Genomic DNA, 19,436 nt, shown 5'->3' with positions numbered 1-19,436 from the left:
TTTTCTGGGAGGGCCGGACCATAAACATTTTATGCTTTGCAGACCAGAGAGTTTGTCATGACTATTCAACTCTGCCATTCTAGCATGAATGCTGCCACACACAATACTTACATAATTGACTGTGGCTATGTTAAAATAAAACCTTATTTACCAAACAACAACAAAAAAAAGTTCACACACAAAAAAAATTGTACCATGGATCTTAGATTACTGACTCCTTTAACATATCAACTTATTCAATATAATAATTCAAAATAAGTAAATCTAGGGGCGCTTGAGTGGTTTAGTCGGTTAAACATCTGACTTCAGCTCAGGTCATGATCTTGCCTTTCGTGGGTTTGAGCCCCGTGTCAGGCTGTGCTGACAAGCTCAGAGCCTGGAGCCTTCTTTGGATTCTGTATCTCTCTCTCTCTGCCCCTCTCCTACTCGCTCTGTCTCCCTCTTTCTCAAAAATAAACATTAAAAAAACATTTTTAAATAAAAAAAATAAATGAAAATAATTAAATCTAAAAACCTTAAAATAACATGCTCAAAGAACTCAATCATTTGGGAATACAAAATATATAGCATATTTTAACTAAGTATTTTTAAAACCAAGGATCGATTTGTCAAAGGCAAGTAGGAGGCATAAAATAATACAATAAGGCTTGGCTACCCTGCAAATTCCTTACCCAAACCCTTCAAGGGATGTGTCAAATTCAACAAAAGCTGGAGTAACTGATGACCCATGAAGTCTGATGTCATGTGGGGTTGTCATGGAGACCAGACACTTCACCCTAGTTAGGGGTACAGTACTTCCTTCTGCAGATTTTACCAGGCTCTTGCTTATCCGGTAATGGTTATCTTCATGTAAGCTGAAAACATTATCAGAACCCAGGCCTTCCATAGATGTGATCATGCTACCTGTAAGTCAAAGAAAATCTCTTGGGAAAAAATACCATGTAGATTTTTAAAATAATTGCTTTACAAGGTTGACTTATTTTTAAATACCACTCTTTAGTTTCAGTATATGTAATAATTTTATTCTTACACATCAAAGCTAATATCCAGTTTTAATGTATTTTATGCTCATTTTTCAACTTAAATAGAATGTGTTTCCTTTTCTACTTATTACTAAAGGCATAAACACATTGCAGGATGTGTTGTGGAAAACTACAGAGTACAAATAAGAATAAAAATTTCCAGTAACCACTATCCAAACCACTGTTACAATGTAATTCACTTATAAATTACAGATCATGTTTTTAAAAACCAGATTAGATTATACTTTTATTTCACAAATTATTATTTCTCTTTCACAAGAAAGCACAATATTCAAGAAGGATTACAATGGAAAGAGATGGGTCATCTTTATTAAAAAAAAAATCAGAGATAAATAGCAAAAACTTGTTTCTCTCCCATTTTCTCCCTACTTTTCACTCTTCCCTTACAACCATTACAATCAAATATATAAACACAGAATTAGTTGAATTAAAAAAATCCTATATGCATGCAGATGGTGACAGTTTGAAGAATAAAGAGAGAAATTTTAAACAAACTGGTCTATTTTTTAGGAAGATATTACAAATGTAATGAATGGAGAAAATATTCTCTCTGAAGATAAACCACACAAATGTAACTGTTTTCTCTCTTAACTGTGCTAATGCTTTAACTGTGCTAAGCATTCAGGCAACTCTAGATGTATTTCAATATTCTCTTAGAGAAAGGAACTATTTTTGTTTCTATGCTTTGCGAAGGAAATCACAATTCAATTCAAACTGTGTTAAGTACAAAAACGACAGTAACAAAAAAGTATATACACATCTAGGGGAGGTATAGTGATAGATAATGGAAAACTGAAATACTTTCTGTCTGCCAATAAGACGACGCTGGAACTCAAAACATCTTAGCTTCCAAAGCACAGCATTCACTAATCACGGATGATAAGTGGCAGGGGGTAAAAAGTTAAGACTGAAATAACAGTTGGTGGGTGCTTAATCTTTGGCATTCTCACCTGAAAGAACTCGGGGATGACCCACGTGATCACTACATCCTTTCAGGGGGGCTGTTCTACTTTCCTAAGTTTTATGCTTTCCTGCTTCGCTAGTAGTGGTTACTTCAATCCATCCAAACAAACGCCAATCAGTATGGCTAACGATTATACAGAATGAATCGTAAAGGGAAAAAACCCAACAAAACCACAGAATTTGCTTCGGGAGGAAAGGTGGTGCAGGGTGCAGAATTCTCCTGTGGCTGGGGTGGAATCTGCTGGGCATCTGTTCACTGCCACGGTCCCCACCAGACTGGTAGGCAGGCGGTGCCTGCACTCTGGCCGCCAGCAGCCTCCCAACAGCCCAAGGCGCAAACTCCCCTCGGGGGCACCTCCTCAGCAGTGCTACCACATACCTGTCTACCCAAGTGCCATCTGCTGCTGCTGGCATTTCAGCCCGTCTTCTCTGAGCTGGCTATTGCCAGTGTGCCAGATGTCAAGGTCCACAGGAGAGACCCATCTAACACCCCACTTCTCCTTCTAGGATCACCTTTCACCTCCACTTCACTCCAGAGCCACAGGTTAGGCATGGTCCTTCTCTGTTCCACTCCTCCAGTTTTTATTGCCACTGTCTCCCCCGCCCCCCGCGCCCTCCAGTTCACTCCTTTTCTCTCACTACATTTGCTTTTTTGGCCTACTTGTTATTCTCCAGTCCAGTGATCGATCCCTTTTCTCCCAGCCTGTCACTGGCCACCTGGTCTCACACTTCCCTACTCAACCTATACTCCTTGATATATCGCTCTCTAGGATTTTTGACATCCTGTCCTCCATATCCTCCTGCAGGAGCTGTCCTGCAAACCCGTGGCCTGTTAGGAATCTAGCGACCGCTCTAGTTCAGGTGGCAAAGGCTACTTGAAAAAGGCAAAGACATTATGAACCCTCAGAGAAAGAGGTACTATCTCGTCCAGGCCAAGTGTTACTCTGCTAGTCATTCTCATCTCCTCTGGACCCTGCTTACATCGTGATTCCTTGTTCACCCCCAGCTGCCCCTTCTTCAGACAACCAGATTTTATGTTTCCTCATTTAAATAACAACAATCCCTTTCCTTTCCTTTTTTTTTTTTTTTCCACAGTAAAACTTGTTGAGGTAGTATTTATTCCCTACATGATTTTCATCTAGAAAATAACCAAAAAAGGCAGCTTCAAAGGTCAACTTACTTCTCATCTCTGGCTCATAACTCAGTGAACTTGGTTTGTGGACCCTATATTGTTTTAGCAGTTTTTTGTCCCAGGCACCACAATTTAATGGACTTGCCAAACGTAAAAACTCCCTAAAGAAGAGAGAAAGAAAGCAGTTATTCCTTGATTGAGAACATTATGTAATTCACAAACCAAACACAAAATATGGGATTTGATGAAGTATAACAGACTAGTTAAAAATATAAAGCCAACCCAAACAATTATTATAAAATAATATATGTTAATTTTACATGTGAATTACCTACCACTGAAAAGAGAATAGAATATTGTAAAGGGCTAAAATATGAAATTTGGGGAACCTGTTCTCCTAAAATGTGATATGCAGAAACGTAACAAATTGTCTAGGAATTACACAAATAGGAGTCCTTCGTATCCAGTCATTTATAGCATCCTGTGAAAGTGGGAAAAAGGTATTTCTCTGAAATTTTAACTCCTTATAGCAGAAAAAAATTAGGTCAGGTACCCTTTGCCAGTATTTCATGTAGAGTATAATACAATGACTTTATAACCTTACAGCTCATGGCTAATCAATAACGCAGGTATCTATATCTTCATGTGACATTTGGTTCTGAAAATTCATTCACTGTGAAAACTGAGCATATCCACTAACTAGGCAGTATAAGTTATTTAATAAAATATTAGTATTAAGTATGAGATAAGATCTTTCTGTTTCATTCACTCTATTTTTAAAGCAGATTACCAAAAATAATCAGGGGGAAATCTCCACGCTCTTTGTAATACTTTAGGTCATCCGTAAGATGATGGATAAAGTGAGTAGGAACAGTCTCATTTATCTTGATACAATACTGGTTAGTAAATGGTTTTTTCTTAATCCACTGTTAGATTGGAGCCAGTTAAAAAAACATAAACTACAAATAAAGTCCAACCATTTTTAGGAAAGTCCTTAAAAGCTTTATAAAAAAGGACTACTTTAACAGCAGAAAAAAATTGTAAAGAGCTGCTTATATCTGAAAGTGACAAGATACAGGAATTTGGTTTTTTTTGTAAATAAGGACAAGATAACTTACACTTTATTTATTTATTTTTTTTCAACGTTTTATTTTATTTTTGGGACAGAGAGAGACAGAGCTTGAACGGGGGAGGGGCAGAGAGAGAGGGAGACACAGAATCGGAAACAGGCTCCAGGCTCTGAGCCATCAGCCCAGAGCCTGACGCGGGGCTCGAACTCACGGACCGTGAGATCGTGACCTGGCTGAAGTCGGACGCTTAACCGACTGCGCCACCCAGGCACCCCATACACTTTAAATCTTTTTGGCAAGGTAATTTCAAAGAAAATATTTTTTTAAGGTGTTTTATCCCTAAAACACACAGTACTGCTTCTCTTTCAGTAAAAAGATTTAAATATATGTATCTCTTGAATGGTTAAACTCTGTTAAGGTGTATCTATACCACAGAATACTACTCAGCAATAAAAAGACTACTGAAACGTAACAATCTGGATGCATTTCTAAGGCATTATGGTAAGTGAAAACAGTCAATCTCAAAAGTTCATGTACCAAATGATTTCATTTACATAACATTCTCAAAGTGACAAACTTACCGAGATGGAGAACAGATTGGCAGTTTCCAGGGTTAAGAATGGTGGGGGTTAGGGGAGTGGATATGATAATAAAGGAGTACCACTATAGAGATGTTTGTGATGCCTTGATTGTGTAGTGGGCATATAAACATGTGATAAATAATAAGACCCACAGCATACAAGGATACGTTGTAGCAATGTCAGTTTCTTAGTTTTCATGTATTATGGTTGTAGGAGATGTAAATGCCAAAGAAACTGGGAACAGAGAACCTCTCTAAATCTTTAAGTAATTTAAAATTAAAAAGTTCAAAAAGTATTTAAGAGAAGCTTTTAATTTTTTTTCAATGTTTGTTTCTTTTTGAGACACAAAGAGCATGAGGGGGGAGGGGCAGAGAGAGACGGAGACACGGATTCTGAAGCAGGCTCCAGGTTCTGAGCTGTCAATACTGGGCTTGAACTCACAGACCATGAGATCGTGACCTGAGCCGAAGTGGGAGGCTTAACTGACCGAGCCACCCAGGCGCCCCTCTTAAGAGACTTCTTACACATAAAAAGTTCTCAAATACAAAGTAGATGTAAGTCATAAAGACATGACTTTATTTTTAAAGGAGAGTTTGCTACATTTGAGTGGAAGAAATAAGCACCCTCTGTTTTCTAACAACTGGGCTTACCTAAGACCAATATTTTGAGCACTTTGCCCATTTTTATTGTTTTGGTTTTGCCCACTGATACTTGGATATATGTGTATCATAGCAAGAACTCTTGAACACCAAGACTCTAGGAACTGCTGTTACTACCTGTGGCTTGTTCAACGGCGAGAAAGAGAACACACTGACCTCAGCACCATGGGCTCCAGAGCCTGAGAAGCTAGTCGTTCAAACATCCGCTGGAGGGGCGGGTGCAGTGAGTGGTCCTCGTCTGCCAGGGCGGCACTGCACCGCTGCAGCAATCGGGCGTGAAGGCCAGCTTCACACATGACCTGCTGGTTTCTCTCTGTGTGCACCAGGGCTTGTAAGATATTTGCCACAGCAAGTTGAAGGTCCAGAGCATGCTGAAGTGAGAGAAATCCATGCCACCAGGGCATTCTTAGGAAGAAAGGTGACAGTTCTCTCCACATGAAGCACAACTTGTAATAGGAGGTCTCTACACATTTCAAATTCCCTTCAGATGAATTAAGAAGCTGATGCAGAGCGATCTAGCAATTCAAACAAGGCTAGGCAAACGTTTCCTATCCTCATTTCACCAGAAGCATACCCAGCTGGACTCCTCTCTCCTCCAAGTCTTTTGTACTGAAAGACTATCTAATAGTAGTTAATTTTTATAGAAGTAGTGAATGTGACATCTTTTACTTCATGAGTAAACAACCAGTGTAAAGGAAAGCCTTAGAGGCTTTTGTGACACTTTAAGCCTTAGAGGCCATACAACATTTTAGCATAATTAGTCACTGAAGCTCCCATTCACCCAAACTCTTGAGTGCTACAAGTCAAAACATAAATAGCCTCAAAATGGTATCTTCAGTTGTTTTTTCTTTCTGTATGATTCATTAACAGTTTCCACTGATAAGCAGGACTTAGAAGGAGAAACAATTATTTTAGCACTAGAAGTAACCATCTTGGCTACATTTGTACCAAATGAACAGTATTCTAAAACACATATACCTACCTCACAAGAAAGTTAAGACTCAAGTTGAACAATCCTATTTTTTCCTCTCCGACTTTAGTATGTGATATGGAACCGTTCCTTATCACTCTTTCTTGGACCCACTCCCTTGCTTACACAGTCATATTCACATCCGTTTACTCATTCGTTAAGATGGAAAGGAGCTAACATATCCACACTTACTTCTGGCTGTGTCACTGACCCAACAGAGGCCAGGAGGTCCAGCATAGCAAGCATGGCTCCAGGATGAATGATGACAGCATCAGAACTCTGGAAAGATGTAGTTGCCACATGTAGTTTCAGGTCTGCGACATTTTTAGGAGGGTAAACAGGGGGAGTTGAAACAGAATGATATGCATGCCTGTAAAAAAGAAAGAAGGGTAATTTAGCATTAAATTCAAATACATTCTCTGTTCCATTTCTTCATCTTTTGTTAACTTTATCCACTGATAAACAAAAACCTTTGTAATTCAAGACTGGGTTACAAAACACTTTAAGGTTGGGATATGAAAAAGCAATATATTATAAATTCTTAGAGTTACATACAATTTAACCATCGATTCTTCTAGACTATGTCTTTACCACTTGTCACTGGGATTGTTTCATTAAAGAAGGGCACATGATGACCAAAGTTAACACTCCTCTCTGATAGATTTGAAAGTGCTAAGAGAGTAAATCCTCAAAGCACTCATCACACGGAAGTTTCTTTCCTTGTATTTATTTGAGATGATGGATGTTAACTAAACTTACTGTGGTAATCATTTTACAACATGGGGTGATGCAAGTCATTATGTTGTATACCTTAACTTATAACAGTGCTCTATGTCAATCACGTCTCAATGACACACACACACACACACACACACACACAAAGAAGAAGGACACCTGTATCAGAAGATACAACAAATAGGTGAAATCACAGTGATTCAAACTCTAGGAAAGGTGAAAGTTCTGATAAAATATGATGAGGGTATAAATTGAATGAAGTCAAATCCCTCACTAAGATTTTCTTTTGAAATTACCTATGTGTTTGTAACCTTTCCCTAAACTGTGGGCAACATAAGCAAGAACTAACAAGATCTGGGGCGCCTGAGTGGCTCCGTCGGTTAAGCATCCGACTTGAAAGCTCAGGTCTTGATTTTGCAGTTCATGGGTTCGAGCCCCACACTGGGCTCTGTGCTGACAGCTTGGAGCCAGAAGCCTGCTTCAGATTTTGTGTGTGTGTGTGTGTGTGTTTCTTTCTCTGCTCTTCCCCTGCTTACGCACTCTCAAAATTAAACATTAAAAAAAAAATTACCCACAGATGGTCACGTTAAGAAATAAAATGTCTTATTAAAAAAAAAGAGGGGCGCCTGGGTTGTCCAGTCGGTTGAGCATCCGACTTTGGCTCAGGTCATGATCTTGCAGTCCGTGAGTTCGAGCCCCGCGTCGGGCCCTGTGCTGACAGCTCAAAGCCTGAAGCCTGCTTCGGATTCCGTGTCTCCCTCTCTCTCTGCCCCTCCCCCGCTCATGCTCTGTCTCGCTCATTCTCAAAAATGAATAAATGTTAAAAAAAAATTTTTTTTTTAAATGAGCTGACAACATCTATAACTGGGTCAAACTGAGTCAGGGATGGTTCAGAATCTTGGCCACCTGACAATATATATGTTAAGCATCAAGGAAGTTTTCCTTTAGCTTATTTGGAACTACGCTCACATTCTTCTGCATTAATTCACCCCTGAAAATATTCATCACAATTTTTAAAAAATTAGAAGGCATATTTTTACATAACAAGCTTCTATGAGATAGAAAGCCTAGCCATGTCCTGAACATTCCACATTTCTTCTCATCAATGATCTCCACTTTCTATTTCATACTATTCTTCTACAATTCATGAGTTTTGCACATTTTGTATCCTGGCACTAGAAAACAGATGCTTGTGGCTTCAGCCTATGGGAGCTCTTTGTTCCAATGAATTGGTTTCAGCATAATTTGTCTATTGCTGAGCTCTGTCACTGGGAGCAGTGCAGTTTCAGCGCTCTGGCACAAGAGCAGCTTGGGAAACAGATGCTTTAAGTCAGTGATTTTGTAGCAAAGATCTGGCATTGCCGTGGCTGGTTTTGTTTTGTTTTTTTTTTTTTTAAAGTACCATTCTCTTTTTAACAGAGATTCCAGGAAAGTATTCAGCTCTACTTATATAAAAAAAACACACGGGCTCTCCTAGTTTATTTAAAGTCAGCATGTCCTCCACCCACTCATTTTTTTCAACTGCTTTTTTTTTTTTTGCCGTTTTTGTTATTTATTTCTAAACTTACTAGGATAGATTTCTAAATGTTTATTACCAATAGCTATCCTCTTCCTATGTTGCTTCTTTTATTCTGTGAAATATTATGATCCCATCTAGAAAAAAAGATGATAGTGTAGTAGGAATTCTGAACTATTAAGAAATTTCATAAAAGCTGTTTATCATTACACATAATTTGAAGGAAAACCAAATTCTAGTTGTATACTTTAGTCACAGTCCTTCCAAAATTATTTCTGAGTTGCCAGATTTAATGTAGATTGAATTTAAATTATGGATATACCCAGGAAGGAGGCTTTGTGCCTTCAGAAAACAAACTCTTTGTTAATTAATACATACCCATTATACCAGTACCTTTAAAAAAAAAGTTTATTTGGGGCGCCTGGGTGGCGCAGTCGGTTAAGCGGCCGACTTCAGCCAGGTCACGATCTCGCGGTCCGGGAGTTCGAGCCCCGCGTCGGGCTCTGGGCTGATGGCTCAGAGCCTGGAGCCTGTTTCCGATTCTGTGTCTCCCTCTCTCTCTGTCCCTCCCCCGTTCATGCTCTGTCTCTCTCTGTCCCAAAAATAAATAAACGTTGAAAAAAAAAATTAAAAAAAAAAAAAAAAGTTTATTTATTTGGGGGAGAGGAGAGAGAGCGAGCGAGAGAGAGCGCACGCGCGTGTGGGCACAAGCAGGGGACAAGTAGAGACAGGGAGATAGAGAATCCCAAGCAGACTCTGTGCTGTCAGTGCAGATTCCAACATGGGGCTCGATCTCACAGACTGCGAGATCACGCATGACCCGAGCCAACATCAAGAGTTGGATGCTCAATTGATTGAGCCATCCAGACACCCCACAGTAGTATGCCTTTTAATCTTATATAAGATAACAATACTCTGATATAAAAATTGCATTCATTCTTCTCAAACTGGGAAAATACTGTAAACACTGCTAAATCTAAAACATGGTATTTATTAACTAAAATTAGGCCTATTTTAACAGGCATTATATAATATTATTAATACTTATTTAGCCACTTAGGTATCACCACAGGTATTATCATTTTTAAAATTTAGACATGAGAGTAAGTTTATTAAACGGATAATCTCAAGCAAGACCTACTCATTTACAAACGTAGGCTAAAACAACATTTCAAAATTTAGTTAATTTTTATGCTGCCATTACTTTTAAAACTTAGAAAAATTGCTACTTAATATTTCAATCTAAATTTTCATATATATTTAAGATTTACCTACCTCTTTGGGGAATACATTCTTGAATATTTAAATTCTGAACATGCTTTGCCTTAATTATCATCAAGTGTGTATAGACACTGAGTAACAGATACCATGTTTGAATAATACCTAGTACTCGCCACCTTTTTCTCCCCTGCAGATATATTATAGAAAACCTTGGTTTTTATTTTGTATTTTGTTTTCGTCTCCTTCCTCTAACTGTGATAAAATATCGTTCGGCTATAATTCTGTTCCATTATTCTTTCTGAATAATGAATACTAATGAAAAATGTTATGAGTTTTGGTTTTCTAAATACTATAAGGTTTCTTAGGCATTCCCCCCCCATTCTTAAAAAAAAGAGAAGAATCTCCAGCATTTTACATACCAGACAAGAATCACAAACTCAAAACTTCCTTCGTGTCTGAAAATTCCAATAAGCCATAAAAACTAATACGTTGTTCTCCTTTGGCCAACAAAAACAACATATTTTGCCACAAGAAGAAATGCCATGAGCTGATGTAATTTGTTGAGACGTTCTAGAGATATTCTAATTTCAAAAGTTACCATATCTGCATGTGAAAATAAAAGCACTGTTTTATTAGCTTATGATTCTTATCACTGAGCAAAATCTATGTAACCTGACCAGAATGGCAACCTGAAAATGTCAACACTGACCTTACTATTAGCATGAACAATATTGGGAACTTCCTTGGGGTAAAGCCAACCTGAGAGCCTAATTAGCATTCCCACAGAAAAGATTCAGTTAAACAGGACTGCAGATTCAGTGAAGGTTTCCCCCAAGTCAAAGATATGGCATCCTCACATGCAGCTGTGTTGCAAATGATGACAAAATGTTCTTGATCTAAGCCCTTAAATAACTCTCTATGATATGGAATGAAATTTCCCTTTGTCAAATTATCATTTAAATAAAACAGTTCTGATGAATTTCCTTTCATGTGTTGCTTTAATCTATGAATTTCTATTGAAAGTATTTTATAGTTTTTGGTTAATACTAAAAAATGGTTAAATGTTTTTAAACACAGCAATTTTTATACCTTTACCCTTCAGGGAATCATAAATGTGACTTTTAAGAATGAAAACTTGTAATTAAAACTATTTTTCTAATATCCAATATGTGGGATAGTGAGCACACGTGAATCTTCAAACACTATGAATACCTTTTACTGCCTTCATTTTAGCAACAGAAGATACTGTATCAACTCAAATTGATTTTATGGTTTCTTGCATTAAAAAAAAATGTTCTTAGAACGACAAAAAAGGAATAGTTTTAAATAGAAATACACTGAACAACACTAAATTTGTTTAAGACTATTCTGAACTCTTCTTTGATTTACTGTCAGAAAATGAGCTATAAGCTTCAGTGCAAACATAAGAGAAAAAGGAAAATACAAGTCCATATATCTGATGAATATTACTACTGAAATATATTGAAATACAGGATCTGTAATAAATACTTTTAATACAAAAACTCCACTAACATTCAAGTTTCAAATCCTGAATAATAGAGATAAAATTAATCAATAACATAGCTGAACCTCAGTATTCAATTTTAGAAAGCTACAATGGAAGAATATTAATACAAGACCAAAAGACTTGTACTTGGTTATGAGAATAACTGGGGAAGGAAGGGTATTGGTTTCAACTGCACAGACTATGATCATTTTAAATATAGGTTGCAAATGGAATCTTAAATGGATCTTAATTGTACTCTTGTCAACCAACTGCTGGTTCTTTATATTCATAAGCTTTAAATACAAGGAAGACTAGATCAGCTTAGAAACAGATATACACAGAACCAATGAAAGCAACAGCTAGGTAGGTGTTTTTATTCGTTTTTTCCAAAGGCTGGCCATGACAAGTCTCTACAACAGCATCACATTTCAACTGGTTGAACCTGATTGAGAAAACACACATTTCCTTGCCAGTGCTGTGATGTTCATTTTGGAGTAATGGTAAAAACTGAAGAATGCTTCCTAGCACCTTTAAAGTAAAAAGAAAAAGTACTCTACATAAAGAAGCACTAAGTCCTCATTTCTAAATTAATTTTGATAAAAGATACACTGCTCTCAAGGCAAAATGTATACCTCACTCTAAATATTAGAGTCAAATGACAAAATTCTAAACGTCCCTCATATCCTCATGGCATTAACACATTTTGTGCTCATAAATATACTCAGAAGTTGACAATTCTAAAACCTAAAAAAATCTGAAAGCCAAAAAATTTTTGTACAAAGCACAATCACCACATTTACACATAATTAAGCACAGGGAAGAAAAAAAACACACAAATAAAGATTGACTTCCATTATAAGATCAGTACCTTTTCCTGGACAAAGCTGGTGTACCCCAAGGAGAGGGGAGAGAAGACTCACTTGTCAGGCAAGGAGGGATCTGTTCTGCACGACTACAGACAACAAAATAGACAGGGTGGTTTAGAGAGGTTAGAAGAGAACACCAGGTTGGCAGTTGGTTAGTTTCACAAGAAATACCAGTAAAAGTTTAATAAGGAACACCCTCCATACTCAGCAGGAACAAGAAACAAGACTACAACACATGCACTGAGGGAAACAGAAAAGCATGCTTAAGGCAGATGCTTATCCATTAATGTTACACTTAACACATTTGTTAAACAGAGTGTCATAAGGCCTGCTTTTCACAAAGTAAACTAAAACTGAGGTATGCTAACTAGGATGAGTAGAAAAGGGGAAAGAGGTTGAATCTACATATACAAATTTCAATTTCAAACAGCTTATTCCTTGAATACTATGCCGTACTATGTTTCTTTTTAACAATATATATGCATTTTTAAAAAGTAAAAAACTGGAAAAGTGTTTCTTACATTACTTGTATTTTCTTATCTGAAGAGTAAGGTCTAAGAAATATTGTCAAGAAGCAAGAAACATCTCTCAGTAGATATTTCAAAGTAGATACTTCACAGTAAATGATATAAAACCTATTAGAAGCTATCCACATAGAGTTACTTGCTTTACATATGGGGGCAATATAGAAAACATTTCAGTTATCTCATGAAATAAAACTATGTTAACTTTAAAAGTGATAATGCGTGGGACAAATCAGCACCATGACCACTCTCACATTATCTTCAAGCTGAGAACGCTTTAATCACTGAAAATAACTAATTTAAGTAAAGTGGTACTCCTATGATCCACCTTAGAACCCTGGAACTCCCTCATTGTAGATATTATCACAATATATTGTAGTTGTTTATTTATGTGTCTGTGTTTTAGCTAAAGGATGGCCACGTCTAAAGGAGTCTTGTGCTTGAACTCTCAAAATAACATCGCGTGGAACAGTTGTTCGTAAAGTACTTTTTAATGAATGAATAAGTAAAGAAATCTGATAGACTCTTGAACTATCATCGTCTCTTATGGAACTATATTCTTTTTCAAGGATCATGAAATATTGAGAGTGATTATGAATGTTGAGAATATATTCTCCGTCTGGAAATACATATAATCATAACCACTGTCTCCTGCTGATAACTAATATCTTTAAGTCCGGATATACCTAATGTTGAGAATAGAGGAGAAAGAACAATAGTAAATACCAGCATTAAAGTAAACTTTATAGAAACTTACTTTAAGTACATCAAGAGCTAAGTGACCCTAGATTTACAAATAATACACAAATGTTCATGTTGAAAACCTTAACATCAGAGCAACGGTAATATTCGCAAATAAGTGATAAACAAGCAAATAAAAGATTCATTTTCATTTCCTTTCAAGTTAACTTATAATTCAAGCCTTAATGCTGAAGTCACACAGAGCATCCCCTTTAATTCAGAGCAGAGCAAAGCCATACCTGTCAAAAGAATCTGTAGCTACTTTGTAGAGATAAATAAAGAGTTTACTGCAGTGCCGTAAAGTGGGTGACACTGTGTCCATCGAGATTACATCTTCCTCCAAAAGTCTTTGAAATGGCTGTGTGTTTGAGGGGAAGACATTCATGGGGCTTATTTTTCTTAGGTCTGAGAAGCAGCCAAGAAATCGAACAGCATCTGCCAACTTCTCATACTGAATCTCTGTTTTGAAGAAATGAGAGTTGGCTGGCTCATAGCGCATTGCTGCAGTCAATGTGCAAAACACAGTGTGGAGAAGTTCAAACACTTGATTCTGGTTCACTTTCTCCCAGCCATTCTTGGGTGGTGAGCTCAAAGACCTTTCCATGGCAACAAGCAAGGATGTAATGTACACAAATCCTCCAACTTTCCTAAAAACTGTTCTTGAACGATGGCTTTCTCGAAGGACTGATAGGAGGGCCTACAGGGGATGAAAAAAACAAAACCTCTTATAATTCAAATTAAAGCAAAATACATGAATGTCAAAAGGGAACATGATTTCTATGAACATACAATAGTAATGTTTTTGTCATTTCCCATTAACCAGCCCTATAATGCATGTCAAATATTTTACTAATTAAAAAATACCATTTTACACAAAAATAGACACATTGAGATCAATGGAACAAAATAGAGAACTTAGAAACAAACCCACACTTATATGGTCAATTAATCTACGACAAAGGAGGCAAAAATATACAATAGGGAAAATAAACAGTCTCATCAACAAATGGTGCCAGGAAAACTGGACAGCAAACTGCAAAAGAATGAAAGTGTACCACTTTCTTACACTGTACACAAAAATAAACTCAAAATAGATTAAAGACCTACTTATGAGATTTGAGACCATAAAACTAAAACAAAAAACAAACAAAAAAAAACACAGGCAGTGATTTCTCTGACATCAGTTGTATAAACATTTTTCTAGACATGTCTGCTAAGGCAAGAGAAACAAAAAGTAAAAATTAAACTATAGGGACCATATCAAAATAAAAAGCTTTCGCACAGCAAAAGAAACCATCAATAAAACAAAAAAGACAACCTACTGAATGGGAAAAGATATTTGCAAATGATTATCTGATAAGGGGTTAATATCCAAAATATATAAAGAACTTATACAACACCAAACAAAAAAATGCAATGTAAAAACGGGCAGAAGACATAAACAGACATTTTTCCAAAGAAGACACACAGATGGCAAACAGACACACGAAAAGATGCTCAACATCACTAATCATCAGAGGAGAGCCAAGATGGCAGAACAGCATGGAAGTTTTTTTGCATCTCTCATTGCTGAAATGCAGCCAGATCAACGCTAAACCATCCTGCACATCTAGAAAAGTGATCTGAGGATTCACACAACAATCTGCACAACCTGAACCACAGAACTCGGCAGGTATAGTGCGGAGAGGTGAACTAGGAAAAAGAAAAGCTGAGGAGGGCAGGGAGCTGTTTTTGCTTGCGGAGAGAGGTCAGAGATGGGGAAGAGTATGGGAAAAGCACCTCCCCTCCAAAGCAGCTGGAGAGAAAGTGGAAAGTGGAAACAGCTTCAAGGGACTGAACAAAAAAAGGGAGAAAGGAGAGGGTTTAAAATTCCATCAAGACTTTATAAACAGGAGTGCAGAGTCTGAGGCTCCAAAGCTTGATACCTGGTGGTGCTCTAGTGAGAAGGGCAAATCCCCAAGAGCAGAGAGCGAGGTCCCAGGGGTCCACGGGCCACAAGGGGAGTGGCGGTTCCTCTGCAGCGAGGACATTTGGTAGAGGCTATGCGGCCACCCCACAGGCAAAGGTACCAGCAGGCCCCAGAGAAAAACCACATTCGCTGGTGTTGGAACAAGGACGTTAAGGGGGAAGCCTGGTGCTAGATGTGTGTTGTCATTTTCCATAAACCCTGAAATGCTGCTGCTACAAGGTTGCACAAACTTTTTCTGAGGCAGATTGGCACCCAGCCAACAGTCTCTGGGCACTGGCAGAAGCACAATCTTGTGAATGTTCCTGGAGTCGGGCTGCACTCGCCCATTGCTCAGCAAGACCCTCCTCCAGAGAACCTGAGTGGGTCAAAGCCGCAATTCCTCAGAGGAGAGGGGATGGAGGGGGAGCCAACATGGCAGAGAAGTAGGGGGATCCGAAGGTCCCCTGTCTCTCAAACAAAGCCGTCTTGAGGCCAAAGGACTTTGAATCCCAAGAGTCTGGGAAGAAGAGGCAGAGTTGCTTCCAGGGACCCACCGGGACAACCTGACAGGCCATAGGTGGAGCACTTCAAGGAACAGACAGCATAACCACAGTGGAGGCAGTACTTGCCTACACCATACCATGGCCCTTGGTGCCTGGTAACTACATATCTACTAGAGTGGGATTAATGCTGATGAACCAGATAGCCCTTGCTCCAGACAAGCTCTGTTGCATTGCCTGGTTTAATTCTTGGACAATTCTTACTATATAGATACATTCATCCTTTTCTTCTTATTTCTTCCCTCCTCTAGTCTGGTTACTCTGGTTATTGGTCTGTTTAAGCAGACATATTTAATCCATTCTCTTGATACATGTTCTATACCTCCTTCCTTATTTTCCTTTCTCTCTCTCTAGATTAAGGCTATAGTTTCTATGCCTGGTCAATTTTTATTTTTTCTTTTTCCCCACCCTGTTGTTTCTCTCTTTGTATGGGATAATGCCTCTTCCATCAGCAATGCCTACACCCTGTTGTCTACTGGTAGCTGGCGTTTCTGGCTTTTTGTTTTTGGGTTTTTTGTGTTTGTGTGTTTTCTTTTTCTGTTTGTTTTTTGTTTATTTGTCTGTTTGTTTTCCCTTCCAGGGCTACTTCGACAATCAAAGTACACCTGGTGGAGGGTCCAAAACATCACTATGAGTAGGGAAATAAAGTAACCAAACTCACAATAACAGACATAAGTAACTCCAAAAAACACCTCCTGAAGGGCCAGGCCCTAGACAGTGTACGGCCCCTCTTTAATATAGTAGTGCTTGCAGAAACAGGGCACATAATAAGCTTTTAAGACACATAAGGGACAGAAAACTAGCCAAAATGATGGAACGGAAGAATTCTCAAAAGAAATTCCAGGAAGAAATGACAGCTAAAGAACTGATCAAAACAAACAGAAACAGTATAACTGAATAAGAATTTAGAAAAATAGTCATAAGATTAATTGCTGGGCTAGAAAAAAGCAAAGACAGACGAGAATCTATTGCTGCAGAGATCAAGGAACTGAAAAACAGTCATGAATTAAAAAGTGCTGTAAATGAGGTGTAAAATAAACTGGAGGCAGTGACAGTGAGAAGTGAACAGGCAGAGGGTAGAATAGGTGAATTAGAAGATAAAATTATGGAAAAAGAGGAAGCTGAGAAAAAGAGAGATAAAAAAAATTCTGTATCACAATGGGAGAATTAGAGAACTAAGTGATTCCATGAAATGCAACAATATCTGTATCATAGGAGTTCTAGAAGAAGAAGAAGAGGGAGAAAAGGGGCTGAAACTGTGCTTGAACAAATCATAGCTGAAACTTCCCTGATCTGGGGAAGGAACAGACAATGAAATCCAGGAGGCACAGAGAACTCCCTTCAGAGGTAACTTGAATCGATCTTCTGCATGATGTTACCATAGTGAAACTGGCAAAATACAAGGATAGAGAGAGAATTCTGAAAGCAGCTAGGGAAAAATGGGCCTTAACATACAAGGGTAGACACATAAGGATAGCAGCAGACCTATCTACTAAAACTTGGGAGGCTAAAAAGGAGGAGCAGGAAACTTTCAACGTGATGAACAGGAAAAATATGCAGGCAAGAATCCTTTATCCAGTAAACCTGTCATTCAGAATAGAATGAGATATAAAGGTTTTCCCAAACAAACAAAAACTGAAGGAATTCATCACCACTAAACCAGCCCTACAAGAGATTCTAAGGGGGATCCTGTGAGACAAAGTACCAGAGACATCGCTACAAGCATGAAACCTACAGACAACACAATGACTCTAAACCCATATCTCTCAGTAATAACACTGAATGTAAATGGACTAAAAGTTCCAATCAAAAGACACAGGGTATTAAAATGGATAAAAAAACAAAATCCATCTATTTGCTGTCTACAAGAGATCCATTTTAAAACTGAGGACACCTTCAGATTGAAAGTGAGGGGATGGAGAACCATCTATCATGCTACCGGAGGTCAAAAGAAAGCTGGAGTAGCCATACTTATATCAGACAAACTAGATTTTACACTAGATTTTAAAATAATTACGGGGTCTATCCATCAAGAAGTGCCAACACTTATAAATGTCTATGCACCGAATCCGGCAGCACCTAAATATATAAAACAATCTATCACAAACATAAGCAGTCTTATTGGTAAGAATGTGGTAATTGCAGGGGACTTTAATACTCCACTTACAACAACGGACAGATCATCTAGACAGAAAATCAATAAAGAAACAATGGCCCTGAATGATACACTGGACCAGATGAACTTGACAGATATATTTAGAACTTTCCATCCTAAAGCAGAATATACATTCTCCTTGAGTGCACATGGAACATTCTCCAAGAGAGATCACATACTGGGTCACAAAACCTCAATAAATATATAAGAATTGATATCATACTATGCACACTTAAGGATCACAGTGCTATGAAACTTGAAATCCAACACAGGAAAAAGTATGGAAAACCTTCAAATGCATGAAGGTTAAAGAACATCTTACTAAAGAACAAATGGGTCAACCAGGCAATTAAGAAAGAAATTAAAAAATACATGGAAACAATTGAAAATGAAAACACAACAATCCAAACCCTTTGGGATGCAGCAAAAGCAGTCCTAAGAGGAAAATACATTGCAATCCAGGCCTACCTCAAGAAAAAGAAAAATTCCAAATACAAAATCTAACGGAACACCTAAAGGAACTAGAAGAACAACAAATGCCAAACCCAGCAGAAAAAGAGAAATAATAAAGATAAGAGCAGAAATAAACAATATAGGATCCAAACAAATAGTAGAACAGATCAATGAAACCAAGAGTTGGTTTTTTGGAAAAATAAACAAAATTGATAAACCCCGAGCCAGACTTCTCAAAAAGAGGACACAAATAGATAAAATCACAAATGAAAATGGATTTACCACAACCAATCCCTCAGAATTACAAGCAATTATCGTAGAATACTATGAAAAATTATATACTAACAAACTGGACAACCTGGAAGAAATGGACAATTTCCTAGACACCCACATACTACCAAAACTCAAACGGGAAGAAATAGAAAATTTGAATAGATCCATAACTTGTAAAGAAATTGCATCAGTTATCAAAAATGTCCCAACAAATAAGAGCCCTGGACCAGATGGTTTCCCTGGGGAATTCAACAGATATTTAAAGCAGAATTAATACCTATCCCTTTTCAAGCTGTTCAAAAAAAAAAACGGAAGGAAAACTTCCAGATTCATTCCATGAAGGCAGTATTACCTTGATTCCCAAACCAGAAAGAGACCCCACTAAAAGGAGAATTACAGGCCAATATTCCTGATGAACATGGATGCAAAAATTCTCAACAAGATATTAACAAATCGAATTCAACAGCATATAAAAAGAACTATTCACCATGATCAAGTGGGATTCATTCCTGGATTGCA

The 19,436-nt window shown here is 37.8% G+C and overlaps 1 protein-coding gene across 1 annotated transcript in view; it reads right to left on the bottom strand.

The window, feature by feature from the left end:
- The window catches only part of WDFY3 (WD repeat and FYVE domain containing 3), a 277,948-nt gene that overhangs the window by 107,837 nt on the left and 150,675 nt on the right, over positions 1–19,436 (bottom strand). Inside the window, 6 exon segments of the mRNA XM_043572269.1 lie at positions 672–903; positions 3,187–3,299; positions 5,605–5,819; positions 6,611–6,788; positions 12,266–12,349; positions 13,768–14,225. Of these exon segments, the coding sequence (XP_043428204.1) occupies positions 672–903; positions 3,187–3,299; positions 5,605–5,819; positions 6,611–6,788; positions 12,266–12,349; positions 13,768–14,225 (1,280 nt within the window).

The sequence above is a fragment of the Prionailurus bengalensis genome, chromosome B1 (assembly GCF_016509475.1).
Source record: "Prionailurus bengalensis isolate Pbe53 chromosome B1, Fcat_Pben_1.1_paternal_pri, whole genome shotgun sequence".
Taxonomy (NCBI): Eukaryota; Metazoa; Chordata; class Mammalia; order Carnivora; family Felidae; genus Prionailurus; species Prionailurus bengalensis.
The sequence above is the reverse complement of the archived record's forward strand: the minus strand, read 5'-3'. Positions and strand labels throughout refer to the sequence as shown.